The sequence below is a fragment of the Neopsephotus bourkii genome, unplaced genomic scaffold (genome assembly GCF_033783945.1).
Source record: "Neopsephotus bourkii isolate Nb327-2 ecotype Australia unplaced genomic scaffold, CSIRO-AGI_Nbou_v1 NB_1508, whole genome shotgun sequence".
In the NCBI taxonomy this organism is placed as follows: Eukaryota; Metazoa; Chordata; class Aves; order Psittaciformes; family Psittacidae; genus Neopsephotus; species Neopsephotus bourkii.
This window is the reverse complement of record NW_026901984.1, coordinates 1,076,859-1,104,413: the sequence shown is the minus strand read 5'-3', so window position 1 is coordinate 1,104,413 and position 27,555 is coordinate 1,076,859. Positions and strand designations below refer to the sequence as shown.

Below are 27,555 nucleotides of genomic sequence, written 5' to 3'. Positions count from 1 at the left end.
TTAATAAATTGCTTCTAAAGAAGGACTGTGTTTATTCACTAGTAGTCAATATTTTCCTACAGTTCTGGAAGGGCAGTCAGGACTACCAAATGGCATGTATTAACTATTCTATTGGTGTATAGGGTTTGCAGTTACTCATCACCGCAATTGCTTTCTAGAAACATAGTGCAGTTTCATATCGTAAACATTATGTCTAACTGGAAAAGAAGAGAACAAAAGAAAAATAGATTTTATTCTTGTACTAAGTGTTTTGTGGCCCAGTAAACATAAAATCAAGGGGGGTTTAATTTTTTTTTTTTTTTTTGCCAATGTAGCCAAAGATATGACTTCTTACAATTAGTCAAGTTTTGGTTTTGGTTTTTTTTTTCTTTTTTTTTTTTTTTTTTTGAAGACATAGTTCTGTTAAAGATTATCGTCTCTGAATATGTTCAGGGAAAATGGCTGATTGAGAATAAACTGCCTTCAGAGCTAAACAGAATTATGTGCTTTGAGTAAATCCTTGTAATCCAAGATGCCAGAGTTTCCTACTTCTCTCTGAAACACAGGAGGTATTGAAGGTGACTGTGCCTGCAGATTTGTGGAAGAGCTGTGCTTATGGTGAGCATGAGAAGTCAGTGTATAACCATGATTATGATGAGATCTGACTCTCATACCAGTGAGGAAGTACACTTACTATTTTGTTTGCTTCCTACAAATCAGGACCTTTTATCTTTTCCTGCTTGTTACTTCATGATGTATTTTTTTGGCAGTCTGAGAAATCTGTGTGCACAGAATCTGTGTCCCTACAGATGGCCATGTGGAGTCCTGGGATCTGCTTTGAGAATTGTGCCTGTCTATGAGGATAGGAGGTATTGCTGCCAGAATAATCAGGCAAGATTATGTTAAATACACCCAGGTGCAAACCCAGTATTGTACAGTGCTGCTTAAGATGGCAACTGACATTTTATTTAAGAAAAATCATGGGATGTTAAGTTTTCTTTCCAGCATTGCTTGCTTAGAGTTCTTGTGCCTTTCTCTGAAGAAACAAAGACAGAGCTGCAAAGAGAGGTAATGTTCTTTTCTTAGATGGGTATGTGAGCCTATCCTCTCATCTGAAATAGAAGTAGGTGCTGTAAGGCCTGAATGTCAGGAACACTTGCTGATATCTTACTTGGATCATGTTAACATGGTACGCAGTTTAAAAGGGAAGATGGCTGATAAATGTGGTACAGAGACAATGCTAGCAAAGGTAGTTAGTCCCTGTGCTGGCTGGGAGAGAGGAAGCAGTTATTGTCTATAAGACACTGGAAAGTTACGAAGGAAAGCAGAGAGAAATGTGACACACTGGATGCTGAAAAAGCCTAACTATCAAGGGGTCTGCATCTTACTAGGTAAAAGGTATTTTATAGATCTTCATATCATGAAATCTGCAGCAAGACTGTGCACTCAAAATAGTAATTTACAAGGCTCATAGAAATGGAAACCTACTTCATGTAATCACAAATACAGATTGCTCATTTTCTTAAATTATATTCATTCTGCCAAATTTGCTGTAGTGTGCCAAACAAGGATAGAGGATCTGTAAAATACTTCTAAGGTGCAAGAACTAGGAAGACTTAATTGCTGCTAGATTTTAAATGATCCTAAATCCACCTGGTGCAGCGTGCACCTACATTTTATGGATACATTTATAATAATCCCATAAGCAACTTGTTGGAAAGAAAATATTCATAGCTGTCATGTATAAAAAATAAGTTTGGACTATTAGATATGAGACATCTGGAAGGGCCGTGAATTTACTGGTAGAAAACCTCAGTGAAACATCTGGGGCTTATTTCTTTGTCTCAAACCAAGCAACCTGTAAAATGCTTGAAGCGTGTATCGAAACATAAAAGCTAGCAGGATGATTGCTCAACCAGCAAAGAGCAATGAAATGCCTTGGGGGAGGGGGAAAAAGACACCAAAACCTCAACCTGAAATATCACTGCTGTAGAAATTAAAGTATCATTTTCAAAAAAGGAAGAAAGAATAAGAATGTCTTCTTGAATGTGTAGTTGCTCTTTACGCTGAGAAAATGCTTTCTGGTATCTGTTTTAGCAGAAAAGTGCATTTTTAGTTTCTTACTTTGAACCTTCTTCACCTATGACAAAGAGGTACATTCCTCTCCTGTTTTAGAATGATTGAGTCAGCTATTCCTTGCATGGCTAAGCTCAACAATCATAGCTGTTTTCTTTCCAATTGAACTTCACAATGGCTTTTGGATCACCAGAAACTTCCTACTACTTAGGTTGTCAGCAGTTTTCCAATCTGTGGGTCTTTGTTGTTGGCTTGTGTTTTGTTTGTGGTTGTTTGTTGTTTTTTTCTTTCTTTTTTTGCTTTGGACCACTGCCAAGATGGGCTTGAATGTTGCCTCTTGCCTTTTTCTGAAGTTTATTTTTTGCTCTGGGAAATGAAAGGTCATCTGGAGAGACTGGAGACAGGAGAAGCGTAGGTCTTCATAGACACAGGGATAGCCCTGGGTGCCCAGGGTTGCCATGGCCATGCACTAACCAACTACAGCAGCTAAGTGCCTGTGGAGCATTTCAAAACTCCTTTCATGTACTGCCTTTTGAATGCATCCCCAGTACTTAATTGTTCCTCCTCTGCCTTTTTAAATAGAGCAGGTCTAGTTTATCAACAGGGGATGGTTTGAGCACTGAAAAAAAAAACAACTGTGTGAAAAGACTGGCTGATGACTGAGCTGGAAGAGTGATGTTGAGTGAAGTTAAGTCCAATTGGTAGCTGATTATGAGCGGTGCTCCTCAGGGCTCAGTGTTGGGGCCAGTTCTGTTTAATAACTTTAAGAAGGATCTGGATGAGGGTATTGAGTGCACCCTCTGTACGTTTGCATACAACACCAAGTTAGACAATAGGAGGGCTCTACAGAGGAATCTGGGCAGGCTGGATTGATGGGCCGAGGCCAGTGGATGAGATTCAACAAGGGGAAGTGCTGAGTCTTGCACTTGGGCCACAACAACCCCATGCAATGCTACAGGTTTGGGGAGGAGTGGCTGGAAAGCAGCCTGGGGGTAAAGGGACCTGGAGGTGCTGATTGACAGAGCTGAACATGATCCAGCTTGTGCCCAGTCAGCCAAGAAGGCCAACAGCATCCTGGCCTGTATGAGAAGTAGCATAGCCAGCAGGGCCAGGGCAGTGATCATCCCCCTGTACTCAACACTGGTGAGGCTGCACCTCGAATCCCGTGTTCAGTTCTGGGCTCTTCACTACAAGAGAGACACTAAGGTGCTGGAACAGGTCCAAAGAAGGGCAACAAAGCTGGAGAAGGGTCTGGAGAACAAGTCTTGTGAGGAAAGGATGAGGGAACTGGGATTGTTTTAGTCTGGAGGAAAGGAGGCTGAGGAGAGACCTTATTGCCCTCTATAGCTATGTGGGCACCAGTCTCCCAAGTAACAACCAATAGGATGAGTTGTTCCAGGGGAGCTTTAGACTGGCTATTAGAAACGATTTCTCCACCAAAAAGCTTGTCGGGCGTTGGAACAAGCCGCCCAGGGCAGTGATTAAGTCCCTATCCCTGGAGATATTTAAGTCATGGCACTTTGGGACATGGTTTAGTGGTAGACTTGGCAGTGCTAGGTTAATGGTTACACTCTATTAAAGGTCTTTTCCAACCTTAACAGTTATATGGTTTTATAAAAAAGAAACAAGAAGTTTGGGTCTTCTTGCACATTGAAAGGACCTGTTTCTTATTTCACTGAAATGCTGTTGGAGAAGATGACACCATCCCTATGGAGCTGATAAAGTTACACTGGTGCATACATGTGAGGTTAGAATGGCACTGAAGACTTTGATGCTTTGCAAACTGCAATTGTTTTTGTGCCCATTTTTTTCTTGTTATAATATGTATTGCCTCTGCCCTTTTACTATGTAGTATAAGATCACAGCTTAACCAAGCCAGGCTACTCATCCCACTACAAGAGTTGCTTTCAAATTAATTAGCAAACAAAAGTACCATGAATAAAACAAAGCTTTGTGTTTCGTATTTCAGTTTTTGATTGTAGCTAGCTCTCACTGAAGTCTGTGAGCTATGTGAGACGTTTGGCTGTAATGAATGAAACTGAAAGGATGAACAACTACAGTTCTGAGGTAAAGCTCAATTATGTTATTGTGGTATAAAAGTGGTTGAGCTCATACTGAAATTAAGTTTGTTCTTGCTGTAATTCATAGTAAAGTTGATACTGGAGAGATTATTGGTTATTCTTTTTCTTGAATGTGTTGTTACTTGTTTCTGTGTTTTAGGGCTGTGCTACTGTTTTATTTAAGTTAGTGAAGAGAAAGTATCATGACGATAGAGGAAATAGAGAGAGACATAGCTGTCTCTCCCCTTCCTAACAGTTGATCAAAATACATGATGTTTTTATCAGACAGGAGAGTTTTACATTTTACTTGAACTAGATGCTTTTTAATGAGATTAAAGGGACATGGTGGAAGGGAAACCTGTTTTATTAATTATTGGTTAACACGTTTTTTCTAACATACGGTGGTCTACAGTTAATTCTTGTGTCAAAAGAAAGCATATACTTTTGTTTCTAGACTTTTGAGAATTCAGCAAGTACCAAAAGGCCATGTTTGGAGAGGAGGGATGAGCTTGTGACAAATGCTGATCTGAGGCTTTGGCAAACATTCACTCTTTCTGAATGTGCCAAAAGCTTGCTGTGTGACTGCGGGTTAACCACCTTAAGGTTGATTCTGCTGTGGGAAGTGTGATTCTTCTCACTGTTTTAAATTTACTCCGAGCTTTGTTCCAAAATGCAAGTATTGGTCATGTTTCTCCATGTGAAAACCTTCAAACTCTTTCAACTTTTAGTAATAAAAGTGTCTCCTTACATGCAGTTGCGTTCCCTTAAACCACATCCACCTTCTCATTCAGCTCAAAACCATAAATCAATGTGTTTATTGCAGCTTTTTTGTTTGTTTTCCCAAAGAAGTCCTCCATCACAGGGTCAGGAAGTCCCTACTTTTGTGAGGTGAAGGTATGGTGTTCCTCCATCTTCTGGAAAATACCTGACCAGCTAGACCATATGGCTTCAGGGCATATGTGTGTGTGACAGGGTATTCCAAATTACACTGCTACAGGGAGTTGTGAGGAGCACTTGTACTCAGCCAAATGGTTATCAAGGCATATCGATGGTACAAAATGTTACACCAATTAATTTGGGAATAGGCCAGCTCCTAAGATCATGCTCCTAAAGGCCAGGACCTCCAATAACCATAACCATTTCTAAAATGATTTTATAATCTTAGTCTTCAAAAGATGTCCACAAAGTCTTTCACTTCCTCACTAGTTCTTCAAATATCTCAGGATTAGTTCTTCTATAATGCTTTGGCTTTGGTGACAAGTCTGCATCAGACACTTCCGACGATCTGCTTCTTTTTTGACATCTCAGTGTCCAGTGGCATTGCAAGGAAACACAACAATTTGTTGTAAGGTGGATTGTCAATGTGATCTATAACCACAAGGAAGTTGTTGCAACTGCTGGACAGGGGACTAGAATATGTACACAAAGCTATTTGCTTAAAGTTGGCATAACATTTAGGTACATAAAGGTACCATGTATGTTTGGTCTTGCAGGTGTCTGTAAATGCTCTTGGCATCTTTTCTGCAGGCAAATATCCATTTGGAATTGACAAGCTAGACATCTGTAAGTTGAATTATTCAACTACTGCAGAAAACATGTTCAGTCTCAGTGAGTTTGACCCATGTTACCTATCAAAACTGCTATTTGTGTTTTATTGTAGTCATCCAAATGTTTTTAAAAAAATGTTGGGAGCAAGCACTGAAAACAAGGGCCACAAGTGGATTGGTTTACTGTAATAAGCTATAATGCTTATATCAGCGTATAGGTACATTGTGGTCCTTTTGTGCATAGAAGGAACTGATAACTATAGCAGTGATCTACAGTAGCTAATACCAGGGGGTTTAGAGTGATTGCTGAGGCAATCAGCTTGGGTGCAGGCCCTTTCCACAGTGGAACATGGGATGATGGCATACCAGGAAGGGGGGGTTCCTGAGGTGGGGGACACCCCAGGGAAGCACAAAGACCTGCCAGGAGCTGGCAGCTGCGTGAAAGTGGCTGATAAGGCATATAAGGGGCCAGAAGCAACAACACCAAGCTGTATGGTGCTGTTGAAACACTGGAGGGAAGGCATGACCTTTAAGGTCCTTTCCAACCCAAACTATTGTATGATACCTGAGTAGCACCCTAATGGACCAATATAAATAATAGATATTGGATGAGTGATGGTTGAAGCATACATGGTTTATTTAGAACCTAATTTAGAAGAAATTAGGTTTCCTATTCCTAGAAGTATTTAATTGCATTTGATCTCTATGCTTTGAACTCGTAATTAAGGTGCTTTATTGGCCTATTATGTATTTAAGGCTCACTTTTAACCAGTTTTGTATTTCTTTCATTTACTTATTCCTTTGTTCTGAAAATGTTTAAGAGCGTGTTTGTTTTTTTTCCCTTGCTTGTGAGTGCCACAATCCTCTCTTGCTCTTTCCCAAACTGTCTTTTTTTTCCTCTCATGGCATCACCTGGTCCTTGCTGATACCATTTAGAGCCTGTCTGCTGCCAAGGAAAATAGACCAGGAATTTATTACTAAAGTCATTTGTTTCTAGTTATTTTCTCTCTATGCCCTTTGAAACAGGGTGATTGGAGTGTAAGCAAGTAATGAATATTGTGGTGATGTGGCTGTTAATGCTGCGTTGTTTCTTTCCTTACAAACTGGTATTTTATTTGTAACTGAGTTGGAGAGTGTGATTATTTTTTTTTTTCAGTATTATTCAGATGTGATCTTTATGAATGCAGAGGTTCTCTTTTATTTGCCTATTCTAGTCCAGACAACTATTTTAAATCTGGGGGTTTAAACTGCTTGGCAGCTAATCAAAGAAGGAAGAAATGAATGAGATATTAAGAAAAGAAAAAAAAAAAGAATCATAAGTGCCAAATAAATGCTGCTCAAGGGTAGAAAATTCCTTGTACTTTCATAAAAAACTCTTGTAGTAGTTAGGAAGAGAGTCTTCAGGGTTCCATATATTTTTCACCATTTTTTCAGTGTTCTTGTATTGAGTTTCATTCACTGAAACTTTTAAATCATGCTCTTGTAATGACTTCCCAATTGATGTTTGGTTTTGAAACCACAAAACCTTTAAGAAGCAGCCTAAGTATTACGAAGAGTTGATGAGTGTAGTCATTAGAATAATGTTAGTAGATGAAATCTTTCATTTATGCCTCCAAGATTCAGGCTGTGTCTGAAAAATGATTCTGTTGACAAGTGTATGATGTGCTCTTTAGTAATCCTGCTATGCTTTATTTTCTTTCATATTTCACATAAACCCTTGGTGTGAATGTGTATTTTCTTGTATCAACACGTGTTTGTGCTAGTGTTTTGACTTACTATTTTTTGGTTTTGTTTTTAACTAAGCAGAAGCCTCTGAGTCCAGTTTTGATTATAAGGCAATTTACCCTGGGCTTCCTGGATTTTTTTTTTACTGACTGTGTCTTTGACTCTCATCAATTCTAAATCTCCCCTTTATAAACAGTGTGGGTGTTTCTGCAGTAGTCCAGTATTCTACTTCTGTGATAGGGTAATGAGCAACCTCCAGTGTCCCAAATGCAGTTAGAGTAGTGGTGATGCAATCCTTAGAACATGCCATGTGTCTTAACTGCTCCAGCAAGGTGGAGGATACTAATAGAAAGCTTGTTCTCAGGGACATGATTTAAGAATAATAGGCTTCAGGTCATTGGTTCATTCTGCTACGTCTCTTCAAAAGAAGTTTTCTCAAATATGAAGCACTCAGTTTTCAGTTTAACAACAGAAGTACAAATGAAACCAGAGAATATTGTCACAAAGTAGTTTTTAATTTTTGATTTCCTGGACTACTAGTTACCTTTAAAAGAATGATTTCTGAGGTTTTAACTCTGGGGTTTTTTTGTACACACAGCTACACCTGCTCTGAAAAAAAGCTTTCTCAGAGGATAAACTCCATCAATGCTAACCCTTTCCCCTCCTCTTCTCGCTTTTCTTGATGTATTTCCTTCTTAAAGATTATTTTTATTTCCTTGGGTACATTCAGTAATGCCAACCAAATGGTGATGAGAGTGTGTCATCTGAGGCATCCTCTCTGCATCAGACAAAAAGCTGTGTATACTTCCAAATAAAGGATTTTGTTCTTAACGGCCACTCTCCTTTCTTTTCAACTGAAGATGTATTTTAACCACAGAGGTCAGAAGAGCTAGCTCTTCTTCATCTTTGTTAGGAAGAGCTGAACACGAATGGGGAAAAACAATAGAAGAATCTAGGTGCCAGAAAGTTAATGAGGAAATGCAGAGGTTAGGTTATTCTCATCCTGCAGGTTCATTATGTTTACTATGAGAAAACTAGAAAATACAGTAGGTTTCTTGAATTAAAGGGCTGGAGTCTTTTTTGTCTAAATTTGACTTCACTAAGTTCTGTTGGTTGTTTGGTATGCATGTAATCTCAGATTTAACTAAGATGAGGAGAGGGGAGAGAGCATGTGTGTTAGTTCCCTATGCAGCCAGCTATTCTGCACAGTTTATTTTTTGCAGAAATTCATGATTTTTGAGGAAATTTAATGATTTCAGGCAGCTTTTTTTTAGTTCATACTAAGAATTGCAGTAACCCCCATCTCTAGATGAATTTATTTGGCCTTCTTGTTCCACGGTTGTCAATATTTTGAGCACTCATGCTTTCTACTAATGCCTGTGTGGCTGCTGCTGGAAGACACGGTGTCATATTTGGACACAGATACGCTAGTAAACTCTGAATTGTTCCCTGCGGAACACTTTGTTAAAGAGAATTGCCAAGCAAAAGGTCTGAAGGTTGGTGACATAATTGGCCAAGAATAGCAGCAGGTAGGCATCTACATGTTATGTTTTCACAGTGGTGTGTTGCCTGGATTTCAGAGACCCCCGAAATAGCAGTTTCAGAATTTTGAACTCTGTACTTCCTTCTGTTATTCTTAAGTCAAACCCATAATATTAATACAACAGATTTCTGTGTTTGTTCTCAGTGTCTTTGTTATTTCAGCAGAATATTTTTATTGGCAGTGTATTTTTCCAGTGGCTCCTGAGGATCTAATGTGGCATTTATGTTTCACTTCATGCACTGCATTACCAGACCCCAGGAGTATTTTATGGTGGCTACCAGGCCAGAGATAAAGCTGCTGTTGCAGCCTAGGAGTGCAGGCTACATTCAAAATACCAGCATTTTCCTATCAGAGTAGCACTTCCTCTTAAAGTAATTGCGTTTCAAGGGCCTCTATGCCCAATTGTGCAGACTGTACGTGTGTGTAGGCACGGCTCCATCAATGCAACTGAATATAAGCTCTGCAAAGTGTGAAAAGCTTGTGAAGTAGCTTGTCAATAGCAATCACTGGGTTAAAAATAAAGCAGAGGTGCATTAGCTCTAATAATTACTACTACAGGCTGTGCTCGTCACTCCTTAAGTGCTGCGAAATTGGGGCATATTGTAGTACTTGCAGAATTACTACTTCTAATATAAAGCTACAGATCCAGGATTTTTTTTCCTCCGGCCTCTAAATTAGTGTGTAAGAGTGAGTATGCTAGAGTTTAGAAACCTGCTGACTTCTGTGAGTGTGGGTAACTGAAGGTGGCATAGCCACCTTCACAGTAAATTGCCTTCTATACAGAGCCTGTGCCTGACTTTACCTTTAAAATTCTGACCTTACTTTTAAAACTCTGACCTCATAAATGTATTTGGTTTATTGCAGTTTTAAAATAATTTTTAAGAAAATACTTTGAATTATGAAACTATTTAAAAGAAGAAAGGTACGTGGGGGGAGGAGTAAAAACAATTGCAGTGGAGCTTCTTGGAGCATAGGACTTTTAGGTCAAGACACAGTGACTGTATGTCATGTTGGGCTGCTGGCATAGTTGAAAATGAGAACAGTTTTTAGTGTACACTGTTAACTTTGTGCACTAATGCATACAGATTACTTAGTTTCCTTTTATCTTGTTAATGTCGAGCTTCTACCTGAGATGGGTCATGTGGCATAACTCCTGGGCTACATGCCTTGGTCTTTCTTCATGATGTTGCTCAAAATAATGATGACTGGAACGTGCATAACCATGTCACAGACTGGGTAGTACCTACTCACATGAAAAGGGAGAGACTGGAGCTGTTGTCCAGAAGGCAGTTGGTGGTGGCTCTGAAGCCAGATAGTTATTATGGTGGGTAGGCTGTGATCCGTGGGGTGCAATTAGACAATCGCCATTTTCCATTACTAGGAGAACTAAGAGTGACAGCGATCCTGTTATATTTTAAAGGGCCAGCCATCTGCCAGTGCAGAAAACCTGCATCTGCTGATCTGTAATAAAACTTCAAAAGCATTAAAATATGATGCATTCTGAAAATAGCATAGTCATTCTCAGTATGAAGCTTGGCCTTAGATGTAACAGTGTTAAATATTCATTTGCACCAGTTTGTGCAGTTTGCTTAGAAATATATATTTAGGCTGCTGAGCAGGCAGAGCTGTTTTTACTCTTTTTTTTTTCCTGAGGAGAAATTTATTTTGGTAAAGAAGGGAGAAGATGGCAATGCAGAGGGTAAACTGGTATTTGTTGGATTTGATACCAGGATGGGACATAGTGCTCAAAACAGCTAAACTAGAAGGGAGCATGTTTAAGAACTGCATAGTTGGAGTGACCAAATGTGTCAGACTTGTGATGCATAAAGCAAAGCAAGGCTTAGTATTTAGAAAGGAAAAACTGAGTATAGCGGAACTTCACCCCTTATCAACCCTACTGAGCAAAGCATGCTGTAGGTGAATAAGGAGTATGCCACCACTAATGAGAACAATTGCTACCCAACAATGTTAAAATGAAAGATGAGCTAAGACACTTGAGTAAGATAAGGATTTTCCATGTCTGTGCCAGAAGCTAGAATTGAAGAGGGATTTTTATGTCTGCATCTTGATACTGGATTACTTTAATCTCTCCTTCTCATTCCATTTCCCTGTACCTTTAGAAACAACAAGTGAGCAAAATAGTCTTTTTAGTAGCAATAGCTCAAATTACTCGAAATCTGGTGAGAACTGGCTGTGCTTCCAGCTAGTGGCTGCAAAGTTGAGTGTTTCTGGTGGTTTATACCAGTAAAAAGTATCTTGTAATGTAGGGCCCTGCATCCTATGGATGTGATCCTTGATCGCTAACTGAACTGAGTATTTTGAATGGTGTCTACCTGTAGTTAAATAGAAGAGAAAATTATGAGTATGGCAGGCTTTACCTTTGCACACACTTGTTGCTGACTTGATAGCACCTTCTGGACATTTATGAGAGAGTTGTCCAAAATAGGTTCTTCTGGGTGGTCGTTCAGGGCTGGGGGTTGGGAGTGAGGAAAGAGTGTTTTTCCATGATTGTTGAAAACTACAACTATGTGGTCTTTGAGCAAATAGGGAAGAGGATGACGTTTCCTAATGGCTTGTGGTTCTGCTGTGCTTTTTGAAAAGGAAGGAGGGTGAATCTGCCATTTTCCTCCCTTAACTTCCTCCAGCTTACTGCTGCCTTGGGATAGAGAAGTTAAACCAAGCCAAAGAGAAGTCTGCTCTGGATGCATGTTAATCTAGCAAAGCCTTCTTAAGAAAGAGAAGACAGACTTTCACGAATTTGTGTAGGCATGGTAAGGTGTATGTTGCCTTTGTGTTGAATTTCTACCCACTGGGCTGCTGAAGTGAGAAGGCTAGTGTTTATGTGGGGTGCTCACAAATACGTGCAAGGAGGAGCAGGTGGTTGTGCTCAGTCTGTGGGTGGACGTGCAGGTTGCATGTGTTTGGAATCATATGTTTTGTTCTTTTCTCCTCACACCCACCACCCTCTGGTTTTAGGCATTTCTCGTATATTATAGGATGCTAAATGCAGTAGATGAAAACAGTAACTGAATTCAGGCTGTTTTTTTTTTTTCTTTTTCTTTCTATTAATTTAAATAGTTTCTGAAAGTGGCAGTGGTCATTTATTGGCATTGGATAACTGGCTGTTAGTCACCTTTTCTTGCTGCTGTTCTTTTTTTTTTTCCCTGCTGTTCCTTGCTCCTTTTGGTGATATGGTTTAACTCTGAAACTGAGAAATTATGAGCTTTCCTGTTGCACAGCAACAAGGGCTTCTTTATGAAGAGAAATGTGTGTGACCCCTTTCTTTGGGTCAGTGCTTGCAATGAGAAAAAAGTCATCACTCGTATACTGTTATCGAACTGTTTGAGTCCTCTTAAGCTTGATGGCCTTGTAGTACAAATTATTCTGACCCTAAAGGTTCAGGGACTAGCCACTACTGGACGGATTTGATTACATGCGAAAGAAGATGACAAGCCAAGCTCCTGCCCTATGTTCTTGAGTACCTGTAAGGAACACTTGCGTGAGTTGGTTGCTTAACTTTTCCCAGCCTGTGTGTTCATGTGACAGACAGCCGTGTTGACGCTGAGGGCTCTGCGGGTGCTGGTGAGGTGGGGATGACCCCCGAGGTGGGGCAAAGATCAAGCTTTGCACCTCTGAACTTGCTCTATCTGTTTCTGGTTATAATTGAAACCAGGACACCCTTCTCCTCTTGTGTGGTATGGTTTCACTCTGTAACAGGTTAAATAGCAAAGGATGAGGCAGTAGGAAGCTCTGCTTTTAAATGTTCAGTTAAATTTAAGTTTAATTGTGCTCAACTTCTCAGTGAAATTTATAACAGTGTAAGTATAAATTTCTAACAGCATAAGTATTACTTGGCCTTTTTTGTACTTCCTGTTAATTTTTCTTACATTTTCTCTATGTTTCTTTACGTTTCCATTTTTCCGTGGGAAAACTTGATTTCATGGTTATATAAAGAGTTTCTGTGATGATGATGCACCAGGACATTAATAAAATTTCTTCTGTTGAGATTATCATTGTTTCACTGTAAAAAATCCCTTAAGTATTTACATAGAGATGAGTGCAATACCAAAGATGAGTGTTTATTGTACACAAAATAAAAATTGTGAATGTAACCTTGAATCAGGGGAGATTCAGATTGGCACAAGAAAATTTTTCATAATGAGAACAATTAGCTATTGGAATGATCTCCCCAGGGAAGTGGTGGGTTCCCCAGAGTTGGACGCTTAAGATCTGCCTGGGCAGGGTGTTATGCCATCTAGTCTAGGTCCTGCTAGGTGCCTTCCAATCTGGTATTCTGTGATTCTGTGATACCCCCCCTCCCTGATGTGGACATATAATGATTTAGTCAGTAGTGATACGATCACATACCTTGAAAGCATAAGGTGTTTCTACTCTGAACACCTCCTGCACAATGTTGTGGAACTTGTCTTGCTTCCTGAAGGTGTTCGGGAAGTGAATGAAGCAAGAATCTGCAGGAGAGAAGTACATGTGATTACAGACAGTAGATAATGCTGTCCTGAAGTTCTGCTGTATATCTACACTTGTTTGGCTCTGGCTTCTCAGGCAAAGCTGTTCCTCTTCTTCTGAGGGCCTACCTCAACAACTGGAACACTGAAGAGTTCTTCACAGAATTGTGAAGAACAAAGTGAAATAAACAGAATTAATTTATAAAAAATTGAATAGCAGTCTCATTTGTGATTATGGAAAACAGCTCAGTTAAATCTTCTTCGAAAGACTGTCTTTATGGATTCTGCCTTTTGATTGTCCTAAAAGAAGATGGTGTTAGTGGGGATTTTAACATGCATTGTGATCACCGGGAAGAGTGTCATGAAAGAACTACATGAGGCCATTTTTGAGGGTCTCCAGAGATGGGAGAAGTGATGCGTAGTAGATATACATGGCATTAATGTTGCCCAGAGGGGAGAGACCATAATCTTGAATTGTTACTAATAAGCTCTAATGAGTGAACATCGGCCATCCTTTGTGTTGACAAAGGCCGGCAATTTACTAATTAAAAATAATTCACAGAGTGGCTTCTTATCTTGTATTCTGCCTGTAAAATGTGTGCAAATGAAGCTTAGAGGCAAAGTAGAAAAATGATCTATATAAGGAGGATTTGAGTTCCATTGCCTTAATACCTGTGCTCCTTTAAAAAGTGTTGTTTTGGTCCCTTCCATCTCTGTTGTACACATGCATGAGAATCAAAATAATTCCGGCAAGACACAGTGTTAAGTAATGGAAATAAAAGACACTGCATTTCTCTCATTACCCTAAACTCCTATTAATGGATACAGCGTAAAATGTGCAGTGCTTTGAAGCCTGAATGAATACTATGCGCAGCTGAAACTATGGAGATGAGATAAACATAGGTAGAATGTGCTAGTCTTTATTTCGTACATGAAGTTCTTCCTGTTCTTGTGTTTTTTATATACTAAAGTCATAAGATATTAGTAAAGCACAGTGCCTTTTCCCTAATTATTCAGTATAATTGGAAATTGTGGGCAAATTTCCTCATCTCCATAGTGACAGCAGAACATTTATCTAATTGGAGTTTGCCTTTTGGCATTACTTTGAATAAATTAGCATTTCATTAGATACCCTGGGCTACTGGGAAAAAAGTTTCCCAGAGTAGTATTTAGTCTTTCTTGTCTAAAGAATGCATTTTGAATTAGCATAGGTTAATAATATCCTTTGTAACTAGAAAGATAGAGTAGTAATACTGTTGTTATTCTTAGTGACAGAGGGCTGTGCTTGGAGGTTCTTTGCTTTCTTTAATTCCCAGGAGTCAGAGTAAAAACTTACGTCGCCTTATTTGATGACTTACTCTTTCCCCACGGTGGGGAAGAAAGAATAGAACACAATTGAAATACAACTTTAGTTTCACCCTCTACCCTTTCTCCAGAGGATAAACTTCTTTCAGATTGCAAGCAGTGCAAAACACAGTGGTGTGGACTAACACAAAAGTCACGCTCTATCACTTGCTAATTACAAATAGGCTCTACTGTAGTATTTTCAGTGTACCTAATCCAGAATAATCAAAGGCTGTTTGTGTTTTTTTTCTTGCATATATAAATCAGTGACAGGAAACTGGATGACTAAGTTTTGGTATTGATTGCTGGAGGATAAGAAGTGTGGCTGCTTATCGTGCTTTCCTGAACAGGTACTGGAAACCATAAATTTGAGGTGAAGTTAAAAGAGGTAATTCATCAAAGATGGATTCTCAATTGATTTTCTTTCCTAGTGTTAAAAAGAGCAGAAAGACAAAACCATGGATATGATAAAAGGTTTGTAATTTCCTTTCCTTGAGTCATTGGCTGTTCCAGGCCCTTGCTTCAGAGAGTTGCTGACTACTGGCTGTGGCAGAAGATCGGTATGAAGTACAGTGTTAAACATCCTATTCTCAAAGTGGCCTTTGCAGCAGGAATGTGCCATTTATACCACAGTGGCCTTTTGGTAGACGGAGACATGCAAAGGACCTGTCAGTTTGTTTTGCCAAATCCAGAAGAATGAAACATCTTCTGTTTGGCAGGTCAGTCTGAGACTGCTTGGCTACAGTACTGGATTTTGAATGTAGTAGCACAACACATCTGGGGCTTACAATATTTGTGAACATGGAACTAGTTACAAAAGGGTGCCTAATGCTGTGTTGACACACCAAGGTTGAGAGCAGCCTGTTCAGTGGGCTCAGTGATGGCAGTTTCTTTGCTTCTGAGATGGGTTCAATAAGCAGATGGTTACTTGCCTCACTAGTGGCGAGGTAGGACTTTCACCTGCCCTTTGGTGAACGTATTCTTGTTTCCCTGTCCTGGGAAGGCTTTTTTTCCTCATACCTTGTGATTTGACACAGGGTTATCTCATGGCGAGAGAGGAGCTCATAGTACTTTCTAGCTCTTCCCTCAGGCTTCTTCAGTTATCCCTCTTGATCCAGTAATTATTCTGAATTCCTGTGCAATCAGTTTTACAGTGGATCTTCCTAGGCCTTCTCCTGTGACTAGCTGCCCACTAAACATTTCTTTTCTATCTTTGATTGTACCTGGCTTTTTTTAAGAACAGCTGGAACAATTAATGGAGCACTCAAAGGTAAGTGAAGACAGGATGGAAATAAAGAGGGCTTGTTAATTGTTCTCCCCCGCTTCAGTGTCACTGCAGGCAGGTTCCTGCTTTCAGATCTGGTCTTTGGTTACTCAGTACCCTTATAGGAGGTTGGTAGGGGTCTTCAGTCCTTCCCCCAGTGCTTTGGAAGGTCTCCCCTGCAACCTCTGAGGCCGGTTAGTGCATTGCTTGAAAAGAAGAAAATCTGGGTTTTGGTTGACTGTATTCCTCATCACTGCAGCGCCCTATCTCTTGGCTGGCGCACCTTGTACTGTCCCTTGGCTGTATCCTTCCATGTTAAGGACGTTTAGTAACACATTAAGCAGCAGCTTCTTCCTTCCACCTCCATCCAGAGGTCCAGAAACTCTACCTAAATATACTGTAAGAACAGAGAACAGTAATTCATATCCTAAACACCATGTTTAAGTGAACTTAACTTTGCTTGCAGGATTCTAAAGGCACTGTGATGAGCTCTGCCAGATCTCCTGTATGTTGAAATAAATAAGTTTCTCTGTGTCTGCTGTTTGTGTTGATATTGTTGTGACCAAACAAGGTCTAGTGAATAGGGACTCCCAATGTATAGTTTGGATTTGCAACATCTTGTCTGTGGACCTGGAAAGTGAGAAGACTATGTTAGAGGTATATTAGAGAGAATGACTGCTGTAATCTAACGATCTGAATCTTGTTCTACAGCTCGATGACTGCACCCTGCAATTGTCTCACAATGGTACCTATCTGGATCTAGAGTCCACCCTAGCAGAACAAAGAGATGAATTGGAAGGCTTCCAGGAGGATGCTGGGTAAGTAAATGTTTACTAAATTTAGATAAATAAGGGTTGAGGTTTCAGTGTGTGGTTAACTTGGTATGTTTAAGTCATCACAGAAACAGAATTTCCTCTGTATGCACATAGATCTCCCCCTTTTTGTGATTAAAAGTTCTATGACTTCTATCTACATTCACTCTTATGGTTTCTCTAAAAGGAGACAGCATACTGTGAGAAATCCGTCCAGATGACTGTCGTGACTAGTCTAACATTTCTATAGTTCTTTGGAACTTAATAAATGAGGGTGATTGGTTCTGGGAACTCTTGAGATCTTTCTGATACAATTGTTGGTGTAGAAGATGATATTGGAGTATTGCTCCTGAATTTATAAGTTCAGTTTCTTTGTGCCTTGGGATTTAAGTCTTCCCCTTACATTCTTGGAGAAGAGACCTGTACCAATTTCTTTTTTACTCCTGGTATTGATTTAGCCAGCCAGGGTGTATCTCTGAGAAGTGAAAGTGAAAACAACAGTTAGCATCAATGTGTATCTGTGTGAATGCATGTGTAAAATTTGCTTTTTAGAATAGTGTTTTTTTTTTTGTGGTTTTTCTTTTTTTTTTTTTTTTTTTTTGTGTTGGGCCTTTTAGGTGATTGTCTTGTTTAAGAAATAAAATGAACAGTCTAGAACAACCTTTCCTGCCTGGTTGCTATATTGAACTGGATAGCTATAGCTAATTTTATGGGTGTGCTTTGGCATGGACTTCATGCATGTGAGTAATACAGCTCTGCCAGAAGGAAATTAACTGCATTGTGAATTGGTCAGGGTTTGTTAGCACTAAGTGATGCAGCCCTTTTGCTTATACTGATTTCTTTGCTTTTTGTGATAGCTGTCTTGCTTTTGTTTGATGAATACCTCTTACAAATTTAAACTGTGCCTCTGAAGATTATTTTCTGTAGAGGAGAATTTTTAATAAAATGCTAGCAATACCTATGTATGCATTTGTGTATGTCCTCCTATGTACCAGTTTTGGGCATGTTTTGTAATTATTGGCAGGTAAAGAAACAGTTCTGTTAGAAATTATTTAAAGAGAGTTCTTCAATAGACATAGTAGCCAATACAACTGAACTGATCCTTCCTGTACCATAGAAGCATTGAATAAAGAAGTTGATCTAGTCTTCAGTTTTATGTAGAGGTGATTAAAATTGTTTCAAAGAACAGCAGGTTCTTATTTCCAGCTAACATTATAACTAGTTGAAAGCAGTAAGGATGGAGGAAAAACTTTCTTTTGATTTTTTTTTTTTTTGTAGTAGTATCATGCACCAATATCTCCTTGCTAATTCTAGTAGTTTTAACTTCATTGCTTCTGATCCCCCACATTGGCATCGCTGAACAGTTTGGCAAGAGAGAGATCAGTTGTTGCTTTTCCTGACAAACTCTGCACTTGAATATAGCAAGCTACCTTCTACCTTGTTTTATTTTCTGCTTCCTTTGGGCACATTAAATCAATTACATGAATTGTTCCTGAAATGTGATTCTATTTTTTTCTGTGGTGGCTATCCTAGGGGAAAAAAAATAAAACAATCAAACAAAGCATGTAGGACTAACTGTTCTGCTTGGAATTGTCTCTCTTCTGTGTTACTTTGAGCTGAAAAATCAGGTTATGTTTCTGTGTACTTTGAGTGTGTGTGCAGGCATCCTCTGAATTGTGAAATTTGTTGCAAGAGAACAGTAAGATGATAAAGAACAATCAGAACTTTAGAAATCTGTGTGGTAGCTTTCCCATGTGACTTGGGAATGTCACTTTGGGGTAAATGCAAATTGTGATGTTATCCAGAAAAACAGAATATTCTAGACGTAGGATAGCAAATGCAGCCAGTAATGTCTCCATCCCAGGTTTCCAGCATACTCCATTTTTGGGCCCTGCAGCTCTGATCCTTTCCCTGGTAGAGACCAAGGTGCTGAGCTGGAGTACTCCTGTGCTCCTAAGATGGAGTTGCTGGCTGCAAACACTGGGATTTAGCAGCAGCTGCTGTCTGGGAGAGACTGGCCACAGAAACCACTTACTCTTTTGCTTTTTTCTTCTCTGGGTCATTTCAAGGTCCTGCTCTTAATCTTCAAAGCTTTTAATTTTCTAAGATTAGGCTACCTGCCTTTTCTCTATGCTGAGGCTGCCGTGCTCATCAGGGTCACTGAAGTTTGCTGAACTCTGAATGAAGGATTTAGTAGCTGTATATTCATGAAACTTCTGATTCCGAGTTGTGGAAACTCCTATTAAGAGTGACCAGAATGTCCTGCAGTCTGGCTGCTTTCAGCATCTTTTTGCCAGATGTTCCTGTTTGCCCAGGCAAAATGATGGATGAAGATTGGTTAGTTGTTTTTTAATCACACTGCTGAAAGGAGATTTATAAATAAACCATGCATGAAACACAATTTTACAACTTTTTTTTGTTTATGTAGGTATCTGTTTTCTCTTGGAAGGTTTGGATGAGCATAGTGAAAAACTTGAAGGATTTTTCTCTAAGAGGAAAGAGGAGGATGATGGAAGGCTGGAGGTTTATGATGTTTATCTCTAAATAACAGGTATAAGAAGCACATGCACTCGTATACAATGTACATGAATCCTCTTCTGTTACTGAATATGGTCAAAAAAGTCTTTTGGTAATTGCTATCTACTCCATCAGTATCTAAACTTCCATTTAGGGAAGGGGAAAACCCAACGTACATGCCTGCTCAACCTCTAGGGCTAGCTAAGCAAAACATGAACATGGATTGGAGGGTTCTCCTGTGTCTACAAGTCTTGCTGCTGCTGCTTGCAACTTTGGGAATAGCTGTGGGATTCAGGAGAATAGGATCATCTTTATATGGGTTTTTCTTGGGGGGGATGATGACAGTCAGGATGAACAGCTGGCCAAGCAATGAGGCGGGCCCTGCAGGGGGTGTCACAATCAGGAAATGGGTCATAAGAGCATGTAGGAAAACTGCCATTCTTTTCAAATCTAGCATGTATTCATTGCTAGTTTCCTTGTTTTTTGTTTGTTTATTATTTTTTTTTCTTGCTCCCAACACAAGTTACTCTGGACACTTAATCGTGTAAGGAGGTAATGTGGAGGTAGTTTAGGTGGCCTGGCTGTTTTGTTAAGGTGCCTGTGACAGGTAATGTTCTTTTCCTTTTTTTTTACTTGTCATTTAATGGAGCAGCAAGAATTATCATGAGGTTTATGTATTTAAGTTACCATAGAATTGCCCAAATTGTTTGTATGGGCACGTCTTAAAAAGGCCCACAAGGTGATTCAGTCCTAAACCTCAGAACACAAAAGTTCCCTCAGATGACATGTTGGCAGCAATGGAGATTTCTTTGGGGAATGTTTTCAAGACTTCTGTTCAGCAGAAAGGTTGTTTTAAAGTACTTCTGACAAATCACTTCATCTCTGATGTCTTTGCATTCCTTCTAGGCACCCTGTCCCAAGCCGTTTTCGCTGAGTGAGTCCAGCTTAAGTTGGATGCCAGACCTTTTCCCTCTTGGTGCTGCTGTTCATTCTGAGCTCAGGCAGAATAGACAGTAGTGGAGTCTGGCGGGGATCTTTAATATTCTTCTTTGTTTGAGAGCTTGAGTCATGATTTTATAGCTTGTGGTTGTCAATACCAAAACAGCTGAGTCTCTCCCCCACTTTGCCCCAGAATTTACTCACAGCTCACTGTTGTCAAGGGAAAAATCTACATCTGTACCAGCATATCTGTGGAAACATTTGAAGATTTGCTATTTTTGAATGATAGTGATTACCACAGGCAAATGAATGCAGTAAGAGTGCTTTTCCCATCCCCTCTTCATAAACAGATCATCTGTAGGGCTTCAGGCAGGGTGGCCAGAAAGCACTGGAGGACTGCTCTGAACTCAACTCTTTGTGAGTAAAGCCATTGATTTGAGAATCCAGACCTTGAAAGACAGCAGCACTGCGCACACCCGCCATCTGTTAGTGCAGTTTAAAAACCAGTGTAGTATTGCAGAGTAATTGCCTGGAGCATGTGGGCAGGCGAGTGAGTTTGTGCTGTATAATTAGTAAAAGCTGTGAACTTGCTACACTTCCTATTCCACAGCAACTAGTCATGACTGTGCTCCTTCCCCGTGCTTAATGCAAGGGAGTTTTGTATAATCAAGCTCATACTCTGTTTATCCCATGGCAGTTCATCTGTCTGTATGTGGGGGGTGTGTGTTTGTATTACCACTGACTAAACTAATAATCTGCTTCTGATAAAAATAAGTGTCTCTAATTTAACCTTCAGTTGTGAACTAACAGCTTAAACCACTGCAAATCTCTGACTAGCCTGGCATGTCTGGTACTGAAGCAGTGGAAACTAGCGACTTTGCCAGGGTTAAGACCATGGCAGTACAGTAAAACAGTCACTGAGCAGTAAACTTGGTAGCAAAGGCATTGATGGCCCAGCACTAAATACGAAGCCCACTTCCTAAATGGAGTTAATATGGGGGAATAACTGGCCTGAGGACAGTTAAGAGCTTGATATACAGGTTATGAAGGCAGGACCCCTTGCCAAATATGCTAATGGAAAACTTCCAGAAAGCAGAAGGAGACCCAAAGAAGTATGTTGATCAGTGCAAAGCAGAATTTGTTTTCATGTACTTACGTATGTGCATCCATGTTCTACTGCAAAATAGGGTGGTTTTAAAATAGTGCTTGCTGAATCTGGTTAAACTGATCACACCATGAGAAAGAGCATAATTGGCCAGTTAAGCCAATCGCTTTGAAATGTGTTCCATGTCGCTGTAGGTAATCTCTTCTCCAGGTTGTCTTTTTTTGGAAAAGTTGAAAAATCATAAACCCATTTTTTTCACAGGTTGGTGTTGTTTTGTTTTGTTTTGTTTTTGCTTTTCTTCAGTTATGGAAAAATAGAGCTCTCTTTTGGTACTATAAGTCACAGGTTAGTTGTCAGGGGCCCTTGTGAGAATGAGGATGATTATGCAGGTGCAGTTTCCTTCTGCTCTGCAACTATGGAACTTCTAACAAATTTGGTCTGGTACTTTGTTTTCCTGGAGCTGAAACTGTGGGTCCCATGATGTTGTTGAGAGCACCAGAGAGACACTTTTCCTGAAGAGGAAAAAGCATCAAGTGATCTGTCTAAAATCCTGGTATTTCAAGGCATCTGTTTTTCCAAGTGCAAAGAGGGTTTTCGGTGTGCAGGTGATAGCAAAACCACATGACCAGAAATTACCCACTGTAAAGGTTCCTGGAAGGAATGTATAGCCCAAGTCTGAGATCTACTGACAGCAGTGGGAAATATATAACCTAAGAACTGGAAAGCATTGGTCGACTGATGTGTCGTCTCTGAAGTATGTGATGTGAGGTTCACAAGAAGTGAGGAAATGATTCTTCTGGTTTTGTGTTTTACCCAGGAGCAGTCTTATTGTTAATAGAGCACTTCTAGTGCAAATATCTTCACCATTTGCCAGCTCATACAGTCTATTTTTTTAATTCAAAAATATAAGATGGAGACTTAAGTGATTATGCTATTGGTGCATCACAAAACAACAATATGAACTCACTGCTGAAAACAATTTTATGTGGGTTGAGCTTTAGGGGTGGAAAGGGACACAGCTCTGATAATGAATCATAGAATGGTTTTGGTTGGAAAGGACCTTAAGATCATCTAGTTCCACCCCCCTGCCATGGGCAGGGATGCCGCACGCTAGACCAGGTTGCTCAAGGCCCCTTCCAGCCTGGGCTTGAACACTGTCTGCTCTTGAAAAATGGTCACTTGCTGACTGCAAAGGCTGAAGTTAGCTCAAATATCTTAGGAGCTGTTAGAAAGTTATTGTTTTAATGTGTAGAAATTGAACAATTAGCAACAGAGAAATAACCAGCATGATGATATGGTTTAGTGTGAGCTGTCCCTGCCCATGGCAGGGGAATTGGAACTAGATGATCTTAAGGTCCTTTCCAACTCTGACTCTTCTATGATTCTATGAGTCAGAAAACAGGGAAGGGGGTGGGGAAAAGGGGTGCTCATTTTCCAGTTTCTTGGGTTTGTTTGCACATGGACTATTAAAAAGGACAAATGGACCGAATGTTCCATCATTTAATGTGCTACATTTCACAGTGTGTGAAAGTGATTCATTGTCTTTTGGCAAAAGTTATTGCCTTGTGGTGAGGTGCACAGAAGACTCCACCCAGACCTTTACCAACATGTACCCAGAATGCATTAGTAATAAGTAATTAGGTACTACTACTGTGGCTTATAAGGCGTACTTGCTGAATCCCTTGAATGTTTCACTTAACCCCTTTGCGTTTCTCATTTTTCCCCCCTTCTTCTTCCATCCTTTTTTTTTTTTTTTTTTCTAGTTTAAAAGTGGAAGAAAGGATGAAAACCTTGCCTTGTGTTTGAGTAAAGCAAGTGGATGTAAAAACCCAGCACCTCAGTGCCAGTCTGTGTATAGTCCTTATCTGCACAGTTGCATGGGCCAGGGTGCTCTTCCTCTTGTTGGCATTCACATGTAACTTTTTGTGTGACGTATAGGTAGCTGGTAGGGAATCATATAATGGTTTGGGTTGGAAGGGACCTTAAAGATCATCTAGTTTCAACCGCCTACCATGGGCAGGGATGCCTCCCACTGGACCAGGTTGCTCAAAGCCCCGTCAACCTGTTAGTTGTTAAATTCATGCTGGTAAACACAGAGCACAATATAGAAATAATCCACAGGGGAAAAAAGACATACAAGTCTCAGCATGCTTTGCTGCTCTGCATGCTGTTGCTTACACCAGTAACTTGCAAGATTTTGCCTGCCCAGTTTTTGGTTAGGGAATATGCCATTGGGATTATTGCTATCTGGATTAGTCAAGCTTTAATTAGTTTTATTTTTTAATGAAGAGTGAGCAGCCATCTGAATAGTATCTGTTTATTTATTTTTAGCTGCTACTGTCAAGTGATTGTTACTTTAGTAAACGTGTTATGGTTCAGGAATGCTCAGAGTAAAATCACTATGTTAAATAATTAGGTGAATTGCAGATGTGTTGCAAGAACAGGATGCAGGCATATTCTGACTTCACACAAAGTTTTTAGATGGAAAAACTGAGGTAAGAAAGGGTGCATGTGTTTGCCTCCAACTGCCTGTCATGTACCAGAATGGGTTACTAAGTACTGTCATCCATTGAAATGTATTGGAGATGAATCTTAGCATTTAAAACACTTTTATATATTTATTTTATTTCCTGAGCTCTTTTGTTTCCATTCTTCAATGAGGATAGCATGAGCTTGAACATGACAGTTGGATTGTTGGAGGGTGGTCTGTGAAGAGCTTCAAAAAGTTTATTTGTTTGGGTAAGATTTTCAGATGACTTTCAGAGAGATTTTTAATGTCTCTCTCCATGCACATGTGTGCTCTCTCCCTCTCTTTCAGGACTTGGCTTTCATACAACATATTTTAAGTGTCAGATTTTATTTTTTGCATCTCCTGAATCTGTAGTTTAACAGAGAAACATATCATATTGGAACTGCAGTCAAACTGTATCTTAACAGGTTTGAAATCAAAGCTTTGGATTTTTGCTGTCTGATTAAGAGCAGGTTAAGAAACACTTTCCTTATTGTGTGTGTGCTGGCTTGCAGATCTCTTTCAGGGAAAACCTGATAGACTCAAGTGCTTGAACTCTGGCAAAAATTCCATCTCTGTGCATTCAACAAGGAATAGTTTGTTTTTCACTGCTGATGTGGAGCACCTTAAACTATGAAGCAACTGACTGTGAGGCAATACGCCATTGTAGAAGCATTTTCCATGAAGGGTGTGTGCAAGTGAGGATGGAAATGCATGGGTGCTGAAGTGAAAATGTGAAAGCCAGTTGCAAAAATAGTGCTCTTCAGAGTGTGTCTGTTGCCATGCATTTGCTTCTGGTGGCATCCAATGTCCAGGCTTCTCTTGCGGGAGTCAGTGACTCCTTGAACTTAGGGATTGCTGTTGGATGCTCATTGAGCTACTCCTTTTGGAAAAACACACATGTGATTATTGGAAAAGTTTGATGGTCCACCAAGAAATCTGAGTGCTGTGAGAGGCTGTAACAAAATGTGCAGCATGTGTTAAATGTGTGCTTTGAATGCTTTCCATGAAGAGCAGCATCTGTGTTAAGTTTTCATAATGGTTAGGCTGTTAGATCAGGCAGACATAAATGCAGAAGTGTTATGGGGTAAGTTGTCAAGAGCTTACTATCTGGAAGTATCTATCAAAATGTTGTCAATACTGTTCTTATTTTCCAGTCACTGCAATAATGGAATACCCTATGTGATTCTGACTATAGATATTTTCAGACTGAAATTTAACCAGAAGTGATACACTACTGTGTGTGTACATATATGTATATATAGAATTATTATTTTTTTAAGTTTGAAGTACCTACTGATAACTCTGGTATTTAAGTCATTGATAAATTAAAGATGAGTATTACATTTGGAGATAAGATGGGTTTGTGATAGATTACAAATAAGAATTATGGGTAATCAGGGGCAAGGATGACCAGTGGTTCATAGAGTTGAATTTTCAGCATAATGGCCACATCTCAGGGAGGCTTTAAAGCATACCTTTGCGTGTGCTAAAGGTTTGGAATAAGGTCCTCTTCTACATATCACACCACTACCTTGAAAGTCAAGTACTGGATATAATATCTGGCTTTTGGGGATCCGTCTGTGGATTTACAGGTTGCAGAACACTGGGCTTTTTCCTTCCCCATCTCTCTACAGAGACATCAGCTTTTTACTTATTCCATATGTTTTTCTGCTTTCCTGAATATATGCCAGGGCTAACTCTATCCTTAATGCTTGCTCTGTGGTACTAGGAACTGGTTATTAGTCTGCCTGCTCCTAATCAATAATCTGTGAAACTGGAAGAGATGAGCTGTATGTTACTGGCTTAACTGGTTTTCTAAGCTAAATCTTGGGAGAGATAAAACGGAAACATCAGCCACTCTTTCTTCATACTTCTTACCTAGGCAAGGGTGGGGGAAAGGGAACACAAAGAGGTTTACTTCTGACTGGAAGATCCAAAACTCTGATCCTTTATGCTTGCGCAGTGTAAGTATTACTACTGTTATTAAATGAAAAAAAAAAGCATGTCAAGAACATCTCTGTATAAAAATTGTTTTCAACTGGAAATGGCAGATACTAGGAAGAGCAACTTTACACTGAGGGAATTCAGTGGTTGCTGCTCAAAAGTAGCAGGCTACTATGCCACTGTCCTGTTTTAGATAAACCTTCCATGTGCAGGGGTAGGAGAAACTACCTTCAGAGTAGCTGAGGCCTGGCTTTTGATGTAGCACTTTGACACCTTGGTGGCTTGGCTTTACTTGATCACAGCTGGGCAGGGAAGCTGTGTCAAGAAGGAAACTGAAAATGGTTCCTTCTTTGTTCCAGATGGAGACCCTAAACCCTGAGTTCTTCCTCTTTTGTTTCCATAAATTTCTTCCTTTTGTCTCAACTACTAACAGAGGGGGAGAGGTTTAGAGATCTTTTATCGTCTTTCAAAGAATTACAGTGTACCATAGTAAGATGGTAATGACTCTTGTGTGAAGCTATATATCAGTAAGTGAAGCTACAATTGGTATTTTCAATTTGGTACCCTGTGCAGCAATTGCAAATTAAATATTCCAGAGGAGTCCTGGTGCTCCAGTGGGAAGGGGCAGCTGTTAAAAATCTGCAGGAGAGAGCACAGGAAAAGCCTGTGTCCAACCAGAGTGGCAGGAGGAGTTTAGGTGGGCAGGGAGTCAGTCCTAAACCTGGAACTGCTCCAGGAAGCTTTAAAATCTAGGCTGCAGGCAGCTTTTTTTTTGGTCAGAATAGTATGTTGCTGCTCTGCACTTCAGACAGAAGTGAGGTTTGCATTTTCCCTCCTTTGTGCTACTGATGTTCAAGCAGACCCATTAAAGAGCAATTTGATTTAAAGCTGGAGTTTTTTAGTTATTCTTTTTCATTATTTAATCTCTAGAGAAAGGTTGCCATCCTGAAACTGGAACTATGGCCTCTACAAGCAGGTACATAGTTCCACGTTAACTACTTTTTTCAGTTTCTTAATGTGCTTTTCCTATGTTTTTTTGAGAACAATATTTTTGTGAAAATATCTGTCACTACATCAATGACCTGCCTTCCTCTGCAGATTTTTCAGGGAGATGATATAGAACATGTTCTTTTGTAGTAAATAATGAGAAATATTTTTGTTCCTCTAAACAACTGTGGGCAGGAAAACAATCAGGTGGAGAGGAACCTTTGTTGTTATCTAGAATTTAGTGGGTTTGGTTTAATCAATTACAGCCAGTGGAAAATTCTTCCGAGTGTCTTTGTGAAGGGTTTTGCCCTGAAATCTCTTAGTAGAGCTGTAAAGTATATAACTAAGAGAGGTTGTGCTGGTTTTAAATTTGCTTGTAAGTTGTATATACAATGGATCTAGGGTTTGCATGATACATGCTAAGCTGCACCTGTGTTCTGAAACCACTTTTGCTTCTTGTATGTTTTCCCACAATAAATTCACAGTCACAGAATGGCTGAGGTTGGAAGGGACCACAGGATGTTATCTGGTCCACACTCCCTGCTCAAGCAGACCCTCCTGGAGCTGCTTGCCCAGCAACTGCATATTTAGTTTCAGGGAAAAGAGGGAGAATACCCTGCTGTAACAAATAGAAAATACATGAGGGCTTTTCTTACCCTCCCACTTTGCACTAGGTGAGCAGGCTTGGGTGCAGGGGCAAGGCACTAGCCATGTCCTCATGTCAGTTTGCAGGCA

At 39.9% G+C, this 27,555-nt stretch overlaps 1 protein-coding gene across 9 annotated transcripts in view; it reads left to right on the top strand.

Annotated features, from left to right (window-relative positions):
* FHOD3 (formin homology 2 domain containing 3) overlaps positions 1-27,555 on the top strand; it is a 374,952-nt gene that overhangs the window by 16,214 nt on the left and 331,183 nt on the right. For all 9 annotated transcript variants that reach the window (XM_061369591.1, XM_061369598.1, XM_061369592.1 and 6 more), the window contains exon 2: positions 16,716-16,822. In XM_061369591.1, coding sequence (XP_061225575.1) covers positions 16,716-16,822 — 107 coding nt within the window. The remainder of the gene's footprint in view (positions 1-16,715; positions 16,823-27,555) is intronic.